General features: G+C 49.9%; 1 protein-coding gene across 2 annotated transcripts in view; it reads left to right on the top strand.

Annotated features, from left to right (window-relative positions):
* ITGA9 (integrin subunit alpha 9) overlaps positions 1-17,754 on the top strand; it is a 391,370-nt gene that overhangs the window by 231,092 nt on the left and 142,524 nt on the right. For both annotated transcript variants that reach the window (XM_058290624.1, XM_004471164.3), the window contains exon 18: positions 10,816-10,966. In XM_058290624.1, the coding sequence (XP_058146607.1) occupies positions 10,816-10,966 (151 nt within the window). The remainder of the gene's footprint in view (positions 1-10,815; positions 10,967-17,754) is intronic.

Below are 17,754 nucleotides of genomic sequence, written 5' to 3'. Positions count from 1 at the left end.
TCCCGGAGCCACTTAATGAGAATACAAGCAGACACAGAAGAACACACAGCGAATGAACACGGAGAGCAGATGGGGGGAGGGGAGATAAATAAATAAATATTTTTTTAAAAACTCAGCCAAGACAAACAACAACCAAATAAATGAAAAAAAAAACAACTCAGGGAGCTGATGTGGCTGTGTGGTTGAGTGCCAGCTTCCCCCACACAAGGTCCCAGGTTCAATTCCTGGGCCCGGCACCTTAAAAAAAAAAAGAACTATGCGTTCCCTTCTAAGTCTCCGCGAGTTGTTCCAGCAGGGTCCCCACAGTGAGTTTTAGTGGGAAAGCTCAGAAGCCTGTACCCATCAGGCTCAGCAAGGCAGCGCCCTGTGCATCCTGCCCCTAAGGGGCCCTGGTTTTAGGGCAGGAGTGATATTTGAAATAGGGAACAACTACACAGCTTCAAGAATAGCTGCCAGCCACAGACAAGCGTTTCAGCGCCCCTGCGGGGCAGCCCTGGACGCAGGGGTGTGTTCGGTCACGTTTACCCTCATCTGGCAGTTCTGCGAGGCCGGCGGGAGCAGAAACCAGCGGTGGAGATGGAGGATCTGGCCCCGGGAGGCATCCTTGTGGCAGGTGCTCAGAAAGGGCAAGTGAACAGGCTGTAGATCGCAAGGGCTGGGTGGGGATTCTCCAAGGATTTGGTCCCTTCGGATGCTGGGAGATATGAGGACGGACAGACCGTGGTGAGCGGGTCCTCTCTTCCTGGCCCTAAAGCTGGCGTCGCACCCTGCAGCAGGCACCCCGGGACCTGGCCAGCTGGCCAGCGGTGCCGGGAGCCGACGCCCCCACCCAGCCTATGGGCGCCCTCTGTGGGGGGCTGACCGGCATGGCACATCCCGCAGATGGGGTCGCCCCGCGCTGCACGTTCTGTACCCACAGAGCTAACGGGCTCAATGTCACACCTTCCACGGCCCGTGCTTCCACGTCTCCCTCCACCAGTCCCCTACTGGGGTCCCATGGGGCCACTGCCCCAATAAACTACATGCTCCCAAACGCGTCTCGGGGTCTGCTGGTGGGGAGGCCCCCCCGCCTTCCCACCGAGCCCTGAGGTACCACCTCACGTGCGCCGAATGAGGTTCACTCGTGCAACGTACAGCTTGGGGCTTCGGAGTTTTGGTGCCACTCAAAATCACTCCGTGGGCAAGAGAGGCTCACAACGTGGTACTTTTTTGGTGGTTTGTTTGTTTTGGCAATATTCACTGGAGCATTTTACCTGCAAGTGTGTTTTTAAAGCTAACCATTACCGATTTGGTTTTTGAAGATACTCAATGTTATCTCAAATTGACTTTATTTTTCCTAAACCTCTACTTCCAAAGAGATCGCAGTAACCAGAGCGAATGTGTGCCCTTAAAGATAGTCACGAATCAATCGTATTATATTGTTAAAAGTAAAATATGCAGAATTTATCCGGAGTCTAGAACGGGCTGGCCTGCTGACCAGCAGTGAGGGAGCGAGGGCCTCGATTTTCAGTGAGGGAGAGGCCATTGGGGGGGCACGTGCACCTCTTTTCCTTCGATCAAAGGCAGGAGGTGTCCCCATGGGGGAAACTCTAGAGCGCTGCTTCTCATAGCGATATAATGACAACTTAAAATTTCCTAGTACCCACATTAAAAAGTAAAGCAAAACAGGTAAAACAAATTTTATTTATCTCAATATACCAAAAATATAATTAGGGAAGCGGATGCGGCACGCGTGATTGAGCTCCCGCCTACCACCAGGGAGGCCCTGGTTCGGTCCCCAGTGCCTCCTGAAGAAGACAGCGAGCTGGTATGAAGGCCGACTTGGCAAGCGGGTGCAACAAGATGACACAACAAGAGACACAAGAGGAAGAGCATAATGAGAGACAATAAAGCAGGGGGTGGAGGTGGTTCAAGGGATTAGGCGTCTCCATCCCACAAGTTCAGGTCCTGGTGCCGCCTAAAGAAACAAGGAGATGAACAGACACAGCAAGTGCAGACAGCGAGGGGGTAGAGAGAGAGAGAAATGGTAAAAATAAAATCTTTAAAATATATGTATATATGATTGAACATATCATTGATGTTAAAAAATTACCGAGACGTTTCACCTCCTTTGGGGTGGGGGTACCAGGTCTTTGAAAGGCAGTGGGTGTTTTTCAGACCACCTGCATTTCAAGGCGCAAGCACCACCTGTGGCTAGTGGCTACGGTATGGGGCAGCGCAGGTCTAGCACGTGGACTCTAGAGTTGGCGCACCCAGTGGGTGAGGGAGCTGGGTGGTTCCATACAGGTTCCTAGCGGTCCCTGGCGCTGGGCTGCTGCGGGGCAGCTGGGGCTGAATTCATTGGTGCTTTGCAGAGTAGGCTTCAGCCTCCAGAGGAAAATCCTCCAGCAAAGAGATGGCGATGCCAGCAGGCGGAATTGCAGCCGGCGGTAGGCTGCAATCCTGGGGCCTCAGGGGAGGGGGATGGACCCACCAGAGCCTACCACATCTGGCAATACTTTCATTTTGGTGCCTTATTACGAACAAATCACTTGCAACGGCCCTGGCAGTGGTGATTCAAAATAACCTGGTTGGGAAGTGGATGTGGCTCGAGCTATTAGGCTCCCACCTACCACACGGGAAGCAGATGGCAAGCGATTGGGCTCCCACCTACCACACGGGAAGCGGATGTGGTCAAGCGATTGGGCCCCCGCCTACCATGGTTTGGTTCTCCTGGTGCCTCCTAAAGAAGACAGCCAACTGGAGTGATGGGCAGGCATGGCAAGCTGATGCAACAAGATGACACAACAAGAGACACAAGAAGAGAAAACATAAAGAGGGACCCAACAAAGCAGGGGACACACGTTCCCAGTGCCTCCTAGAGAAGATGGCAAGACAGCGAGCTGATGCAACAGGCAGGCGCAGCGAGCTGACACAACAAGATGGCGCAACAAGAGACATAGGAGGAAGAACATAACGAGAGACGCAACAGAGCAGGAAACAAGAGGTGGCTCAAGTGATTAGGCACCTTGCTCCCATATCAGAGCTCCCGGGTTCAGTTCTCGGTGCCTCCTAAAGAAACAAGACAAACAGACACAGCAAGTGCAAACAACGAGGGGGTGGGGAGAAAGAAAGAAATAAAATAAATCTTAAAAGTAATAATAACATGTTAAGTTCACCTTCCTGAAGGGTCAGACCCCAAACCCATACCCTGGCATGTAAGACTCCCCGGAGCCCGGACCCACTTTCTGTGGTTTGCTTGCCCCTCACTGATCTTGCTGCTCGTGTTTCTGACCCACTGGCCGTTCCTGTGTTCACATCCCTTTTCTTCTCTGTCTGGAATGTGCCTCCTATTTCTCTGCCCACCAAGGGCTCGTCATTCTTTAAGGCATGCTCAATTCCTGCCTCTCTCAGGACCTGCATCCCTGGCCCCTAGGTTGGGAAAGTCTTTTTTAAAAGTAATGGATGAAATGAAGGAAATGAGGGAGGGAGGAAGGGAGGAGAGCAGGCATGTGTGAAGAATGGATGGGTTTGGCTACCCGGTGCTATCATCTTAGTTGTCATCAAATAGTATTGTGGTGGGCAGGTATACCAAGATAATAGTGGCGTAACAGGAAGTTTTTAAAATGCAGTTCGCTAGAATGCACGGGCCTAATGCCTGCGTTAGCATCCTTTACTCAGGGCAGATTCATGCTAGCAGCAAAAAAAGTATTTTACAGCAAGTAGATTGTAGTCACAGATTATTTAAAGAAGGTCCCAGTTTATAGCTTTAAGAGTTAAGGAGAGGGAAACGACTTGGCCCAGTGGTTAGGGCGTCCGTCTACCACATGGGAGGTCCGTGGTTCAAACCCCGGGCCTCCTTGACCCGTGTGGAGCTGGCCCATGTGCACTGCTGATGCGCGCAAGGAGTGCCCTGCCACGCAGGGGTGTCCCCGTGTAGGGGAGCCCCACATGCAAGGAGTACGCCCCATAAGGAGAGCCGCCCAGTGCGAAAGAAAGCGCAGCCTGCCCAGGAATGGTGCCGCACACACAGAGAGCTGATGCAACAAGATGACGCAACAAAAAGAAACACAGATTCCTGTGCCGCTGACAACAACAGAAGCGGACAAAGATGACACAGCAGATAGACACAGAGAACAGACAACTGGGGTGTGGGGAGAGAGAAATAAAATAAATAAATAAACTAAATGAATAAATAGTTATGGAGAATCTAAAATGATCCAATGGAAAATTATTGGGTGTCATTCAGCTATTTTAATTTATCATCTTCATATGGAAAATTTACCTGTGTTTAAGACTCTTTCCATGATGGTGGAAAGAGAATTTGCTCTCAGGGCATAGGATGCCTGATGTGGCAATGGATTACCTCTACCAAGTAAGGAAATGTGATGGTGCCTGCTAGTAACGTACAGTGACAAATGAGGTCCGAGAGTCCGTTCTGCAGAGCTCCCTGGCCCGGCCCAGCTACCCAGGTGTCAACGGTGACATCTCACTTGGGCGTACCGAACAAATGGGTGCTAAGTTTAAACATAAACCCAGGAATATGCTTGACAACAGCTGTTATAAGATGTATTAGGACAGGAATTTTAATAACAAGTGAGCGGTATCTTTCCAGCAGGCGAGACAGATGCTTTATGTAAACCTGAGAACAGGACGGTTTGTAGCTCACGTTGGCGGGAAAGGATGCTTTTCTAGAAAAGTCCACCGGAGTCATCGCTGTACAGAGTGACATGACCCGCGGAGAAGGCTGCTCAGGCAAATTAGAATTAATGGGGAAACTATCACAGGGAATAAAATTCCTTGAAAGTTTAGAAAGATTGTTCTTCAATAAGTACGTGTGGACTCCTTGGCGCGAAACTCCGCGCCTGACGTTTTCCTCTCTCGGCCGCGCCGTCAGGGCGGTGGTTCTTCACGGAGTCCTGTCTTCTTCAGATGTCGCTGAAAGGCGTTTCTTGCCAAAGCCCTTCCCGGCCGAGATGGCGCTTCTCTAGGAGCTGCAGGCCAGAGGCCTTGGCGCCCAGGGAAGCGTGGCCTCGAGACTGCAGCAGTGTGACCCCCGTCTGGTGGCTCCCTGAGCTCAGTGTCTCCAAAATGCAGAGGTGGAGCTGAGGCTCCGTGGTGCGGGCGCCGTGGGTGTTCTCTCGTGCATTCAGCGAGGGTTTGTTGAGCGCCTGCTGGGTGCCGGCTGCAGCTCTGTCCCTGGGGGTGCAGTGATGAGCAGGAGTCACAGCCCCTGCCCGCTGCGTCCTGGTTGTCAGACGGCCGTGGCTGAGTGTGTAAGCCTTGTCGGTGCCTGCAAGGACAGGGGAGCACACGGGCCGGGGATGCTGATGATACGGGCATTGAGTTCACCCGGGCAGGGGGCTCCCAAAGGGCCTCCTGGGGACACTCCCGGCCAGGCTTGGGACAAGGTGAGCCGTGAGGGACAGGAACGGGCTCTGAAGGCACAGGGGGCTCCTGCTCCTGACCCCAGCCTCGTTCCTTCTCCCTCTGCATTCCAGTTTCCTCATCTCTGAAAACGGGTCTAGCCTCAGACCCCTTGCATGGTGACGTAAGGTTCCGCAAGGATAACGCTTTTGAATGGACCTGGGGCCGTGCTGGCAGCTGCCTCCCTCATTTCTAAGGATAACGCTGGAGGCAGAATGTCCTGCTGTAGTCATAGGTATTTTGCTGCGGAGAAAGCCCTAAAACAGCCTTGAGGATGCTTTTTTTTTTTAAGATTTATTTATTTTTTATTTCTCTCCCCTTCCCCGCTCCCTCCAGTTGTCTACTCTCTGTCCATTCATTGTGTGTTCTTCTGTGTCTGCTTGCATTCTCTTCAGGTGGCACAGCAATCTGGGTCTCTTTTTGTTGCATCACCTTGCTGCGTCAGCTCTCCGTGTGGGTGGCACCACTCCTGGGCAGGCTGCACTTTCTTTCACACTGGGTGGCTCTCCTTATGGGGCGCATTCCTTGTGCGTGGGGCTCCCCTAAGTGGGGACACCCCTGCGTGGCACAGCACTCCTTGCACACATCAGCACTGCGTGTGGGCCAGCTCCACACGGGTCAGGAGGCCCAGGGTTTGAACCTTGGACCTCCCAAGTGGTAGACGGATGCTCTATCCATTGGGCCAGTTCCGCCTCCCTTGAGGCTGCGTGTAGCCTTTGTTTGCCCTGGACTGTGGCTTGGCCCTTTGAAAGCACCTGCCTTCCCTGAACCAGGCAGTCATGCTTGATTCGCTTGACTTTGCTACTTCAGAAACAACCTTCCTGCACGGTAAAGTGAGAGGCCCGAGCTCTGGGGACTGGCAGAAACTTTGATGTCCCTGGCCTGATCCCTTGCCATTTACACAGGAGCAGAGGAGTCTGGTCACATGAACAACAAAACTGGAATGAGGAGGCAGCCCCCTGCCCCCGTGGACCTGTGCTGCTGTAGGTGCCTCTCTGCTTAATATTTCATTTGGAAGCTAGAGATGTTCTCCGAGGTGCCTGGGCTATTTGTAGGGCTCATACAATTCCTTCTGAAGCTAAAGCTGGGTTAGCTCTCTCTCATAACTCTTCAACGGCCTGAAGATTTATTCCTTTAATCTTAGAAAAGCAACCAGAGGACAGAAATAGCTCGTCAATTGTTTAAAGCTCAAGTGGCCAACAATAATAAATAACTGTCACCATAGCTTGAGGTCAAGGTCTTAATTTATTGGAGGCCACTCAAGAATTTGAAACTCTTCTCTAGGCTAATTTTTCACATCTTGTTTGGATCTTCAGGGCTCTTGCTTCCAAAGCAAGGCCATCAGATTTCTCATCGTATATGTTATTCTTGTTGATGTGCCAAACACCCAGGAGAGTGAAGTCTATTCTTTCGGGATGGGTAATGATGATTCCTCCCCTTAAAACTCCCCTCATTTCACAGTATTGTAGCCTATTGAGATTTTGGATAGTTTGCTCCCCTTTCTTGCTGTATTAGGTGAATTAATGGCTGCAAACAACAAGAATGTATTCTTTTTTTTTTTTTTAAGATTTATTTATTTATTTATTTCCCCTCCCCCCACCCCACCCCCCCGCCCTGGTTGTCTGTTCTCTGTGTCTGTCTGCTGCATCGTCTTCTTTGTCCGCTTCTGCTGTTATCAGCGGCACGGGAATCTGTGTTTCTATTTGTTGCATCATCTTGCTGTGTCAGCTCTCCGTGTACGTGGCACCATTCCTGGGCAGGCTGCACTTTCTTTCGCGCTGGGCAGCTCTCCTTAAGGGGCGCACTCCTTGCGCGTGGGGCTCCCCTACGCGGGGGACACCCCTGCGTGGCACTGCACTCCTTTCATGATCAGCACTGCTCATGGGCCAGCTGCACATGGGTCAAGGAGGCCTGGGGTTTGAACCGCAGACCTCCCATGTGGTAGGCAGATGCCCTATCCACTGGGCCAAGTTCACTTCCCAACAAAAATGTATTCTGGTTAAGCAGAAAATGACTTTACTGGAAGGATGTGAGCTAGTCCGTAGGATAGGCAGGGAGGCTGGAGAACCAGCGCAGGCAGGTAACGGGCAGGAAAGACTTTGACCAGGATGCCATCCTGGGCTCTCGACGCCTCTGACACCTCAGATGATCTCCAAGGGCCCCAGGACCTTTGTGGAACCCTCAGAATCCATTCAACTCTCCGCTGCTGTTCACCACACTAGAGCCACACCAGAGATGGCCTGACTGCACATGGTCAGGTGCCCACGCTCTAGTGACCAGGCAGAGGGGAGAGGGAGGGTGTGCCCTCTTTCTGCTGAGACGCCTCTACCACCTATCATGGGACTTCCCCCAAACAGGAAGGTTTCAGGGTGCTGAGCAGTCAAAAATAACAACTATCCTTCACACCAACTCTCATATGCTTATCACATCTCCCGTCAACTGGTTGGCCAACTAAATATTGACCACTGATGTTCATTTATTTCATCCAGAGCCCCCATCACATAGGAATTACCGTGAATCTCCTGTGCATCTTCATCATCATCATCATCACCATCATCATCACCCCTTGCCCACTCTCTGGGGCTACCATTTCACTCCATCTTCTCACCCCTCAAACCCTTCCTTCTCCCACTCTTTGACCTTGTTTCTATTTCACTGAAAAAATGGAAGGAATCTCAAGGGAACTTCTGTGTGTCCTAACACCCCAGCTACTGAGCATCCACACTGCAGTATGAACCACTTTCTCCTCTGTTTGTTCACCAGGTGCCTTCCAACAGTGGTTGGGCTCTAACAATGAGAGTCTAACCTCTTTGTTAATTGGTCCCTTTCTAATGGATCCTTCCCATTAGTCTACAAATAAGCTGAGATAATTCACACCTTTTAAAAAAGGTCCGTTTGAGCCCACTTCCCCCTCCAGCTACCATTCCATTTCTCTGTTTCCCTTTACAGAAAAACTCCTCCAAATAGTTGTCAGTACTCCCTGTTTCCATTGAGTCTCCTCCACCATCTCCTAAACCCACTCCAAGCAGGCTTTTACTCCCATTAGTCCATTTAAACGGGTTCTTCTCGAGGTCACCAATGACTTCCTGGTGCTAAATCCAATGGGCAGTCCTAATTCTTCATGCTATATTGACCTATGTGTCATGTTTGACAAAATCTATCACTCCCTCCTTAAAACATTCCTTTCCTGTACACTCTTTTTGGTCTTTTTTGCTGGCTTCTCCTCCTCTACAACCCCTACATGTGAGTCCTCTCCTCTATCTGCTTTCTTTTTTTAAAGATTTATTTATTTATTTATTTCTCTTCCCTCCCCCCCACCCCCGTTGTCTGTTCTCTGTGTCTATTTGCTGTGTCTTGTTTCTGTGTCCCCTTCTGTTGTTGTCAGCGGCACGGGAATCTGTGTTTCTTTTTTTGTAGCGTCATCTTGTTGTGTCAGCTCTCCATGTGTGCAGCGCCATTCCTGGGCAGGCTGCACTTTCTTTCGCACTGGGCGGCTCTCCTTACAGGGCGCACTCCTTGTGCGTGGGGCTCCTCTACGCGGCACTCCTTTCGCGCATCCACACTGCACATGGGCCAGCTGCACACGGGTCAGGGAGGCCCAGGATTTGAACCGCGGACCTCCCATGTGGTAGACAGACACCCTAACCATTGGGCCAAGTCCATTCCCTCCATCTGCTTTCATTCCCTAGTGAACTTATCTAGTCCATCACAAATGTGTATCTCTAGTCCAGGTCCCTCCTTCAATGTCAGACACATGCATTCAGCTGCCTCCTCAACATCTCTTACAAATCCAGTAGGCATTTGGATTTTCTCTGCAAAACCGTCTCTACCCACAGTCATTTACCCTCAGTAAATGACATTCTCTCCTTCCATCTGTTAAATCCAAAGCCCTAGAGTCATCCTTGGCTTCTCTCTTTCCCTGACACCCCTCATTCAGTCTATGAACAAAGCTGTCGGTCCAGCCTTTGAAACGTATCCAGAACTTGGCCTTTTCTTATGCCTCACCTGCCACCACCCGAGACTCAGTTGCCACCTTCTGGATTATTACAAGAGCCTCCTAACCACATACCACGTAGCAGCCTGCTTACCCCCTAACCGCACTCTCTGCTTCCCCCACCCCCAACCGTGCCACCTAACAGCCACTGTGGGCCTTCCACCATGTAAGTCACATCGTGTGGCTCTGCCACTCAGAACCCTGCAGTGGCTGCCATCGCACACAGGCTCAAACCAGGGTTGGTATGTTGGCCCACAGGGCCCTGCCAGGTCAGTCTTCCCACTCCCCTCACCTCTGTCACCTCATCTTCTCCCACTCTCTCTTCACTTGTGCCACTTCAGCTGTTCCTTGCTATTTCTTGCTTTTTTTTTTTTTTAAGATTAATTTCTCACCTCTCCTCATTGTTTGCACTCTCTGCTCTCTGTGTCTGATTGTTGGATGTTCTCTCTGTCTGCTTGCCTTCTTGTTGGAGGCACTGAGAACTGAACCCAGGACCTCCCCTGTTGGAAAGAGGCACCCAATCACTTGAGCCACATCTACTCCCTGCTTGTTGTGTCTCTCATTGTGTCTCCTTGTTGCAACATCTCATTGCGTCAGCTTGTTGTGTCAGCTCACCTGTGTCAGCTTGCTGTCTTGCTGGTCTTCTTTAGGAGGCACCTGGAACCAATCCCAGACCTCCCATGTGGGAAGCGGGCACCCAGCTACTTGAGTCACTTCCACACCCACTCCTTGCCATTTCTTAAACACACTAGGCAAGCGTCCACCTTAGGGAGTTTTCCTTTGCTAGATCCCCAGATACCTATGTGTCTCATCCCCTTTATTCCCTCAGATTTCTACTGAGAAGTTACCTCATCCGTTCAGCTTTCCTGGCCACCCCATTTAAAATTTTAACCTATCCTACCTCCAGATTTGGGGCTCTCTATCTTCCTTACCCTTCATATTTTTTCTCTGTAGCTTTTGTCTCAACCTAACATAAATATTTACCTTTTTATGTATTTGTTGTCTGTCTCCTGAAGCTATAATAAGGCAAGACTCTGTTTTGTCCACTGCTCTTTTCCTAGCACATAGAGTATTGACTGGCATGGAGAAGGTGCTCAAAAATAGATGACTTAATCCCAAGTATAGGTGACTTAATGCTTTCTCATTTTCCAGGATTGCTTTGTAAGATCTCACATGAGCACAGAACAGCCTAGTGATTGGGCAAGGCAGAATCCCTGTGTTTTAGGCAAGGAAACTGAGACCCACGGGAGTTAACTGATTGCCCGAGGACCGGTGACTGCGAAATGGGGTTCCTGGGACTTGTAGTTCTGATCCCAGTGGAGTTTCTTCCCCTACCCTCCATCTGTCCCCTGATGCCTCCTGTCCCATTAGGGCTAAGTCAGGGCATTAACTGCGGTTTATTGTTTTCACTGCAGCGTTGATGAGAAAACCCCATACCTAGCTTTGGGCGCCGTGAAGAATATCTCCCTGAACATCTCCATCTCCAACCTCGGGGACGACGCCTACGACGCCAACGTGTCCTTTAATGTCTCCCGGGAGCTGTTCTTCATTAACATGTGGCAGAAGGTAAGGGGACACCGCCAACGAGAGCCTTCGTTCTGGCTGGCGCCTGGGTTGACCAGGAGGCCAGACATTCCATCAGAGCTTGGAATACGCTATGATGCTGCTGCAAAGGAGACGGGTTTTTCAATAAGGCCTATTATGTGGAATTGTTGAAATGCTTCCCTTCTGGACTCAGATGATATGTTGGCACAGCCAAAGAAGTCATCAACACTGCAGCAAGTCGGGGCAGTAACCGAAGCTTACCTTGTCATCCATCACTTCTCTCCTGTTGAACTTTCTCTCTGCAGTTTTATGTCTGGCACCTTCTCCACATGTTATGGATAGTGTCTCTGGCTCACGTACGCTAGAGGGAATGGTAGGTTTAGGTCAGTAGTTGTTGCTGTGAAGAACAGGCAAGAAATAAGGACAGATCACTGTTTATCAGGCTAATTATAACTGATCGTGCATTTGATGTTATCCATGAGAGGGCCATGTGCTTCAGCCTGTACTTTGACTTATTTATTTATCCCTAACAGATTCGAGTCGATTGAGAAATTATTTCCATGAATTATGGTGTTTTCTTTTTGAGTAAAATTAATTTATTTGAATGAGGGTTTAAAAAAACATGACTCAGAAAGAGAAAAGGAGCTTGAAATCTTCCCTGTCTCACCGTATCCCACATTTGGGAAGGGAGAGAAAAAGTTCTTCTCAGGAGGCGACAAGGGGGAAGGAGTAGACTCAGATTTCATTCTACCCAGCGGCGGGTCTAACTGTCGACAGCTGTTCAGATGGGAAATTTGCAGCTTTTTCTAGTGTTTACAGCGTTGAACTGTGGCGCCTTAATCTCTGAGTTCTGATGGAACCAAAACCGCTTTCTGAGGGAAGTCTTTGCCCTGCCCGCAGCTGACCCCTTGAGCACGTTGGGCAGTCTTCTGTTCAGATACACCAGCCAGGCTTACGGTTTTGACGGGATGGTGCCAGCCCTGCCCACCTTGGTGGGTGGCTCAAGCCTGTGGGGTCACCCAGAACTTGCCAACTTCTCTCCAAGAAGTTACTTCAACCCCCCTGCCGCCCGAGAGCTTTCAGGAGCCCCAGAGTTGGGGAGGGCACAAAGGAGGAATCAAGAAGGACTGTGGGAAGGGTTGGCTCTCCATCCATCTACACCCAGAAAATCGTTCCTGGATTAAACCAGGTCGAGAGAAAACCAAGTATCTTTATAGAGTTCTTGTCTCTCTGGTTCCTTTCAAAACCTCTTTCTCAGAATTCTTTCACAGAATTGCAGTGTCAGGATGCCACCTCCCTGCAGTTAGGGGAGGTGGGTTTACTCATCTCCATGGTAACTGAAGGCATGTGGATGACAACTAGATCAGTATATTACACAGATTTCTCTCACTCAGGACCCTGGGGAGAAATTTCTCTCCAGTCTCAGAAGTAGGAATAGCTGTGCCTGCCTCCAAGTGTTTTAGCCTATTTTTACCTTCTGAACAGTCTTTGGACGGATGAGGCTTTGTTCTGTTGACTGGAAAGTTCAGAGCTGGTAGATTCTGCTAGAGTACAGGACTTGGTAGTATTATTTTATAAACTAAGTAGACTCCTCTGTCTTACTTTGCTTCCATTCATCATGTTTTTCTTTATAACTTTAAGACTGTTTAATTTTCTATCACATAGATATACAGTGGATCACCTACGAATTCCTATTGTTGGGTATTTAGATTATTTCCAGTTTTGTTCTCTTTTAAGTAGTATTGTGATTAATCTCTTTTACAGAGACAAATGGTTCTGTCCTGAGACCTACAATTATTTCAGGGATGAGAAGTAGCATTTATTGACCACCTACTACACACCAGGGCTTTCGATATATTTTCCCATTCCCTCCTTACTGCTTGAGTTCTGGGTGGTGTGATTTACTGGAGGAGTGCTCTCAGGATGAGGGCTGTGAGGGGCACGGACGGGGAGGGATGCTCTAGAGCATAAATTGCACAGCCGAGTTGCTCCCCCATGAGGCAGGGTAGGCCATGATTTTCCTGCAGCGTCGTTGGCCCCTGGAGGAGGTGTGGTGAGTAGCTGACCAGGCGGTCTGGGCAAGGGGGCTCCAATCGGTCAAGGACAAGGGTCCTGAGAAGGCCGTGGGTTTAAGTCATTTGCCACAGTAGCTGCTCATGGGGAAGGTGGGAGTACATCATCTTCTAACTCTTCGCCATTGAATTCCAGCAAACGTTAAAAATCTTCAGCACGCACAACGTTAGGTTTTACCTAGCAGAAAGTTGACAGGGTATCAGAGGCTTATTGGTATGTGATGAGCATTAGTGCATGAAAGGCAGCCGGGCACGGGGACAGCAAGGTGCTGCCATGAGCCAGCTCCAGCCCGAGGAGCCCAGGAGCAAGGTGGCCCTCCCTGCCATAGCAGAAAGGGCCAGGAAACAAAACTCCCCCGCTGTGGCTGCAGCCACGCTGTGAGGTTGATCCAGTGGCATCGTCCAGCCCAGGACAGGATTCTAACAGTCCCAGGCAGGTAGTGAGGAGCCATCAAAAGAGCACCCCCTGTTAATAATGCAGAAACCTAACAGAACCCACATGCCCCAACGGAAAGATTTTAACATAGAAACTAAGAAAAATATAACGCAAGGCACAGGGGAGAGCAAACTTTTTAAATAAGATTGATAAGAGAAAGCAAAAGGAAATTTTAGAGAGTATCAATTTTTGTAGTCAATGAAATTCAAGAAAAAATGAACACAGCCAAAGATCAGATAGGAGAACAAGAGATGGGATGAAAATGGAAGGGACTGAGAGGCAAGCAAAAATAAACATCAGAGATGGGATATGGAATTACTATAATGAAGCCAAAAAGGCATTGGCAGAATTAAAATATGTGTTATAATCAGGAAAGAGTAGAATCACCACCAAAAAAACTGACTTGGTCGAGCAGAGGGAAAATTTTACAGTGTCAGGAGAAAAGGACCACGTAAAGACTATAGATACGGAAGTGGGAGACTAGACCATTGGCGAAGCAAAAAAAACCCAGCTCCAGAATAATTGAACAGATCCTGTAAGAATAGATAGCTAAGCAAGATCTCCATTTTCTTGAATGGGATGTGCAAATACCAGTTAGAAACATAAGAGTCTAAAGTCTACAGTAGCTTCACGAATTTTTTTATTTCAAGGATATGAAGATAACAGAAATCAAAGAAACACATTTTTCACAGACTTCTTTCCTGTAATTTTAAGGTAAAAAATTAGAGCCATGTGTTCCTTTGTGAATCAAGAATTCTATACCCAGTTAACCTGACCTCCATTTGTGAAATCAAAATCAGGATATTCTCTGATATATATGAATTCACAAGTCTAGTAGCTGTTCTATTTTGGGTTTCCCCTCAGCCAGGGGTTCTTAACCTTTTTTGTTCCACAGACCCCTCTGCCGGGCAGGTGAAAAACACAGACCTCTTACTAAGTCCACAGTACACAGTGTCTTACTTAATAAATAGATCACACCTGCACCAAAACATCCATACAAGAATTATGCTTTTTTAAAATTTTTAAATTCAAGCTCATGGACCCTTGTTAAGGACCTGCCCTAAGCAGACCCTGATACAACGGTGTCGGTCGAGGTGGTTTAATTTGGAGGATGGTGACCTCAGGAAGCACCACGTGGAAATCGGGGTTGAGACAGGCAAGGGAGGAAGGGCTGACAAGGGGCCTTAGTGAGCAGGTTCCTGCTGCGGACACCGGGGCTTCGTTCTGCAGCTCCCGCGATGGGGTGGGCCACATCTCAGGAGCATCGCCCTGAGCAGCGGGAGCTGCTGGAAGGTTTATCCACCAACCCCTGTCACCCATTCAGGAACGGTCATTCCCGGGCACTTCTGGCCTGCCCTGGCTGCAGGTCACACACCCGGGGGCCAGGAAGCAGCCCAGGTCGAGAGGCGCGGGCAGCCTTTGGCCTGGAAGGGGCTGTCTTCAGATGACCAGCCTCCTGGTTGGACCTCAGGGCGAGGCCCTGGCTTCTGAAGAGTAGCTACTTGCAGATAAGATAGGCAAGGATATGGAAGTTGTTTGATAAAAAAGTGGGTTAGAGCCAAACAGAGAATTCAGCAAAAACAAACTTTATCAATATTGAAAATAGTAAGCGAAGGCAAAAAATAATTAGGGCCGCAGTAAGTACGTAATTTAAAAGGTTCGTGGTTTTTTAAAAAGGCTGTAATCTCAGTTCTGCAAATGAAACATTGGGAAGAAAGCTGCCCCTGTCACTCTTGGTGACCGACGGTCTCCGGGCAGGAGGCGCGCCTCTGCACCTGCTACCTGAGCTGCTGTGAGCTGGTTCTCCTGCCTCCCTCTTCACGGCCTCGTTGCTCACCCCACGTTCACACTCGGGGCCCTTTGCAACGCGTTCCTTACCTGCCTGCGCCAAGGAATCGCCTCTTCCCCGTGTTTAAGGAACGACCCTGCCGTCAAAGCTCAGCTCAGGTGATTTACGTTCCTTACTCCGTTGCCCAGGACTGCCCTGAAGAAGGGTTAGTGGATGGATGGACAGACGGATGGATGGACAGGTGGATGATTAGCCATCTTGTCCAGAGCAGCTCAGGACGCAGGCCTCTAAGGCAGGGCCTCTTAACAAGGGGTCCACGAGCTTGAACTGAAACTCAAAAAAACATTATTCTTATGGGGACGTGCCGGTGTGGGTGTGATATATTTATTAAATAATACACAGTATGGTGTGGACTTGTAAGGGGTCATAGTTTTCACCTGCCTGGCCAAGGGGTCTGTGGAACAGAAAAAGTTACGAACCCATGCCCTGAGACCTATCACACAGCCAATTAGTGATGATTAGTTGTTACTGCTGAGATTGAACAACAACCACAAAATCCCCGGTACTTGATTTTCTCTATTCTCTTCTAAGGCACGGCCGCTTTCACAGACTTGTTCTGGTTCTTGCTTTGTAAGGGAAGGCCACTTGTAAAATGTGGGGTGCACGTGGATGGCCACCTCTGACTTCTCTCCTAAATAAAGCAAACTTGAAGCCATGCTGTGAGATAGGACTTAATACCGGGGGCTGTCCAGGGCACTGGCTGGTGTGTGCTGTTCGGCCAAAGCTCAGTGTGCAGTGGCCAGCAGCTGGGCATGGGACAGGCCCACGCACCGTGTCCCTGCCAGGCAAGGAAGTGGGCACTCCCTGGCAGAGCGTCTCCACCGCGTGTGGCTATTCCTGGGGTCTCCTGCGGGAGCAGTGAGCGGGACCTCCCCCGGGATGGGGTGCGGTGGAAAGGGAGAAAAAGGAGGAAGAGAGAGCAAGCAGTTTGGAAGCGAGGAGCTCCCGGGTTCCTTGGGTCCACCTTGGGTTCTGTGTGGATGACACTCCCGGGAGACCAGGCCACAGGACGGAGGTGAACGGTGTCCCCTGGAGGTGTAAGCCACGTGGCCCTGGAGGCGGGAGAAGGTCTAGCTTTGACTCTTGCTGCCACGCTGCCTGGAACAAAAGGCGCTGACCTTACCTCTAGGTGAGGAATGGATTTGCGTGGATAGTGGTTACTGAGTGCCAGGGGCTGTACAGCACTGGGAGACAACGATCTGGCGCCTGTTCCTGGGAAGCTCACAGCCTAAAGAGGGGGCAAGGCGTGTGTGTCAGCAAAGTACAGGGTGCCAGTTGCTCTGAAAAGCGGCTTTGAAGCACAGATGGGACAAGGTGAAGCAAGTGTCGTTACTCTAACAGCTAGTCCCACGTTGGCCAGCATCCCTGGATAAATGCTTGGGGAGGTGGGATGCCGCAGGAGCTGGGGCCCTCGCTGCAGAGAAGATAGGGTGGCCAGTTGGTTTGGCTGGTGGAGGAGGAAGCAGGGAAAGAGGGATGGGCAAAAGAGAGGACCTGGAAGTTTGTGCTATTTTTTGGTTAAATTTATTTTGTACATTTAATAATTGAACATATAAGCAAAAACTAAAAAGAAAATACAATTGCTCACAGTCCCCAGGGCTGGAGCAAAGCAGGTGTAGTAAATGGCTGCAGAGAGCCAGATGTGGGACAAGAGGGAGCAGTGAAGACTGTGGAGAAATGCAGGGTTCTCATCTCACCCACAGGGCACAGCCACCTCAGAGCAGCTAGTCCGTGGTTGCCAGGTGCGAACAAGGGCCAGTGCTGCCAGACTTGCTATTTTTCGATAAAAGCCAGAAATCCACACTTTTATGTGAAATCTCTCTACTTTGGCCACTAATGAAAGTGCTTCCCGAGCATCGTGTGGGCCAGACAAAACATGTTCACTGACCACATCCAGCCTTAGGCCACCGACTTGCCACCTCCAGCCTCGCCGGCTTCTGTATGTTCTAGTCTCATTCTCCCTCCTCCCATTTGCATCAAGGATCTGAAGTTCTGGTAGAACTTAGCCTGTCAGCAGCCCTGATTGTATTTCATGCCCTTGCCTCAGCGGCAGATAAGCTAGCCAGAGAATTGGGGTTTGGGAGCTCACGGTGTAGACGAGTGTTTGGGAGAAGTCGGGATGGAGAAGGTCAGCTCAGATGTCGTTGCATTGAAGTTTTAAAGCTAATCACGTTTTGAGAGCTGTAATATCTGCAGGCTGGGATATGTGCACTTAGCAGTGGTTGCAAGATGCAGATAAGCTGGAGTTTGGATTTCAGAAGGTCTTAGAAGTGAAGTACAATAATGAGCAGTGTAGAGAAGCGGACTTGGCCCAATGGATAGGGCGTCCGCCTACAACATGGGAGGTCCGCGGTTCAAACCCCGGGCCTCCTCCACCCATGTGGAGCTGGCCTATGCGCAGTGCTGATGTGCGCAAGGAGTGCCGTGCCACGCAGGGATGTCCCTGCGTAGG

The sequence above is a fragment of the Dasypus novemcinctus genome, chromosome 31 (assembly GCF_030445035.2).
Source record: "Dasypus novemcinctus isolate mDasNov1 chromosome 31, mDasNov1.1.hap2, whole genome shotgun sequence".
Classification (NCBI taxonomy): domain Eukaryota; kingdom Metazoa; phylum Chordata; class Mammalia; order Cingulata; family Dasypodidae; genus Dasypus; species Dasypus novemcinctus.
The sequence above is the reverse complement of the archived record's forward strand: the minus strand, read 5'-3'. Positions and strand labels throughout refer to the sequence as shown.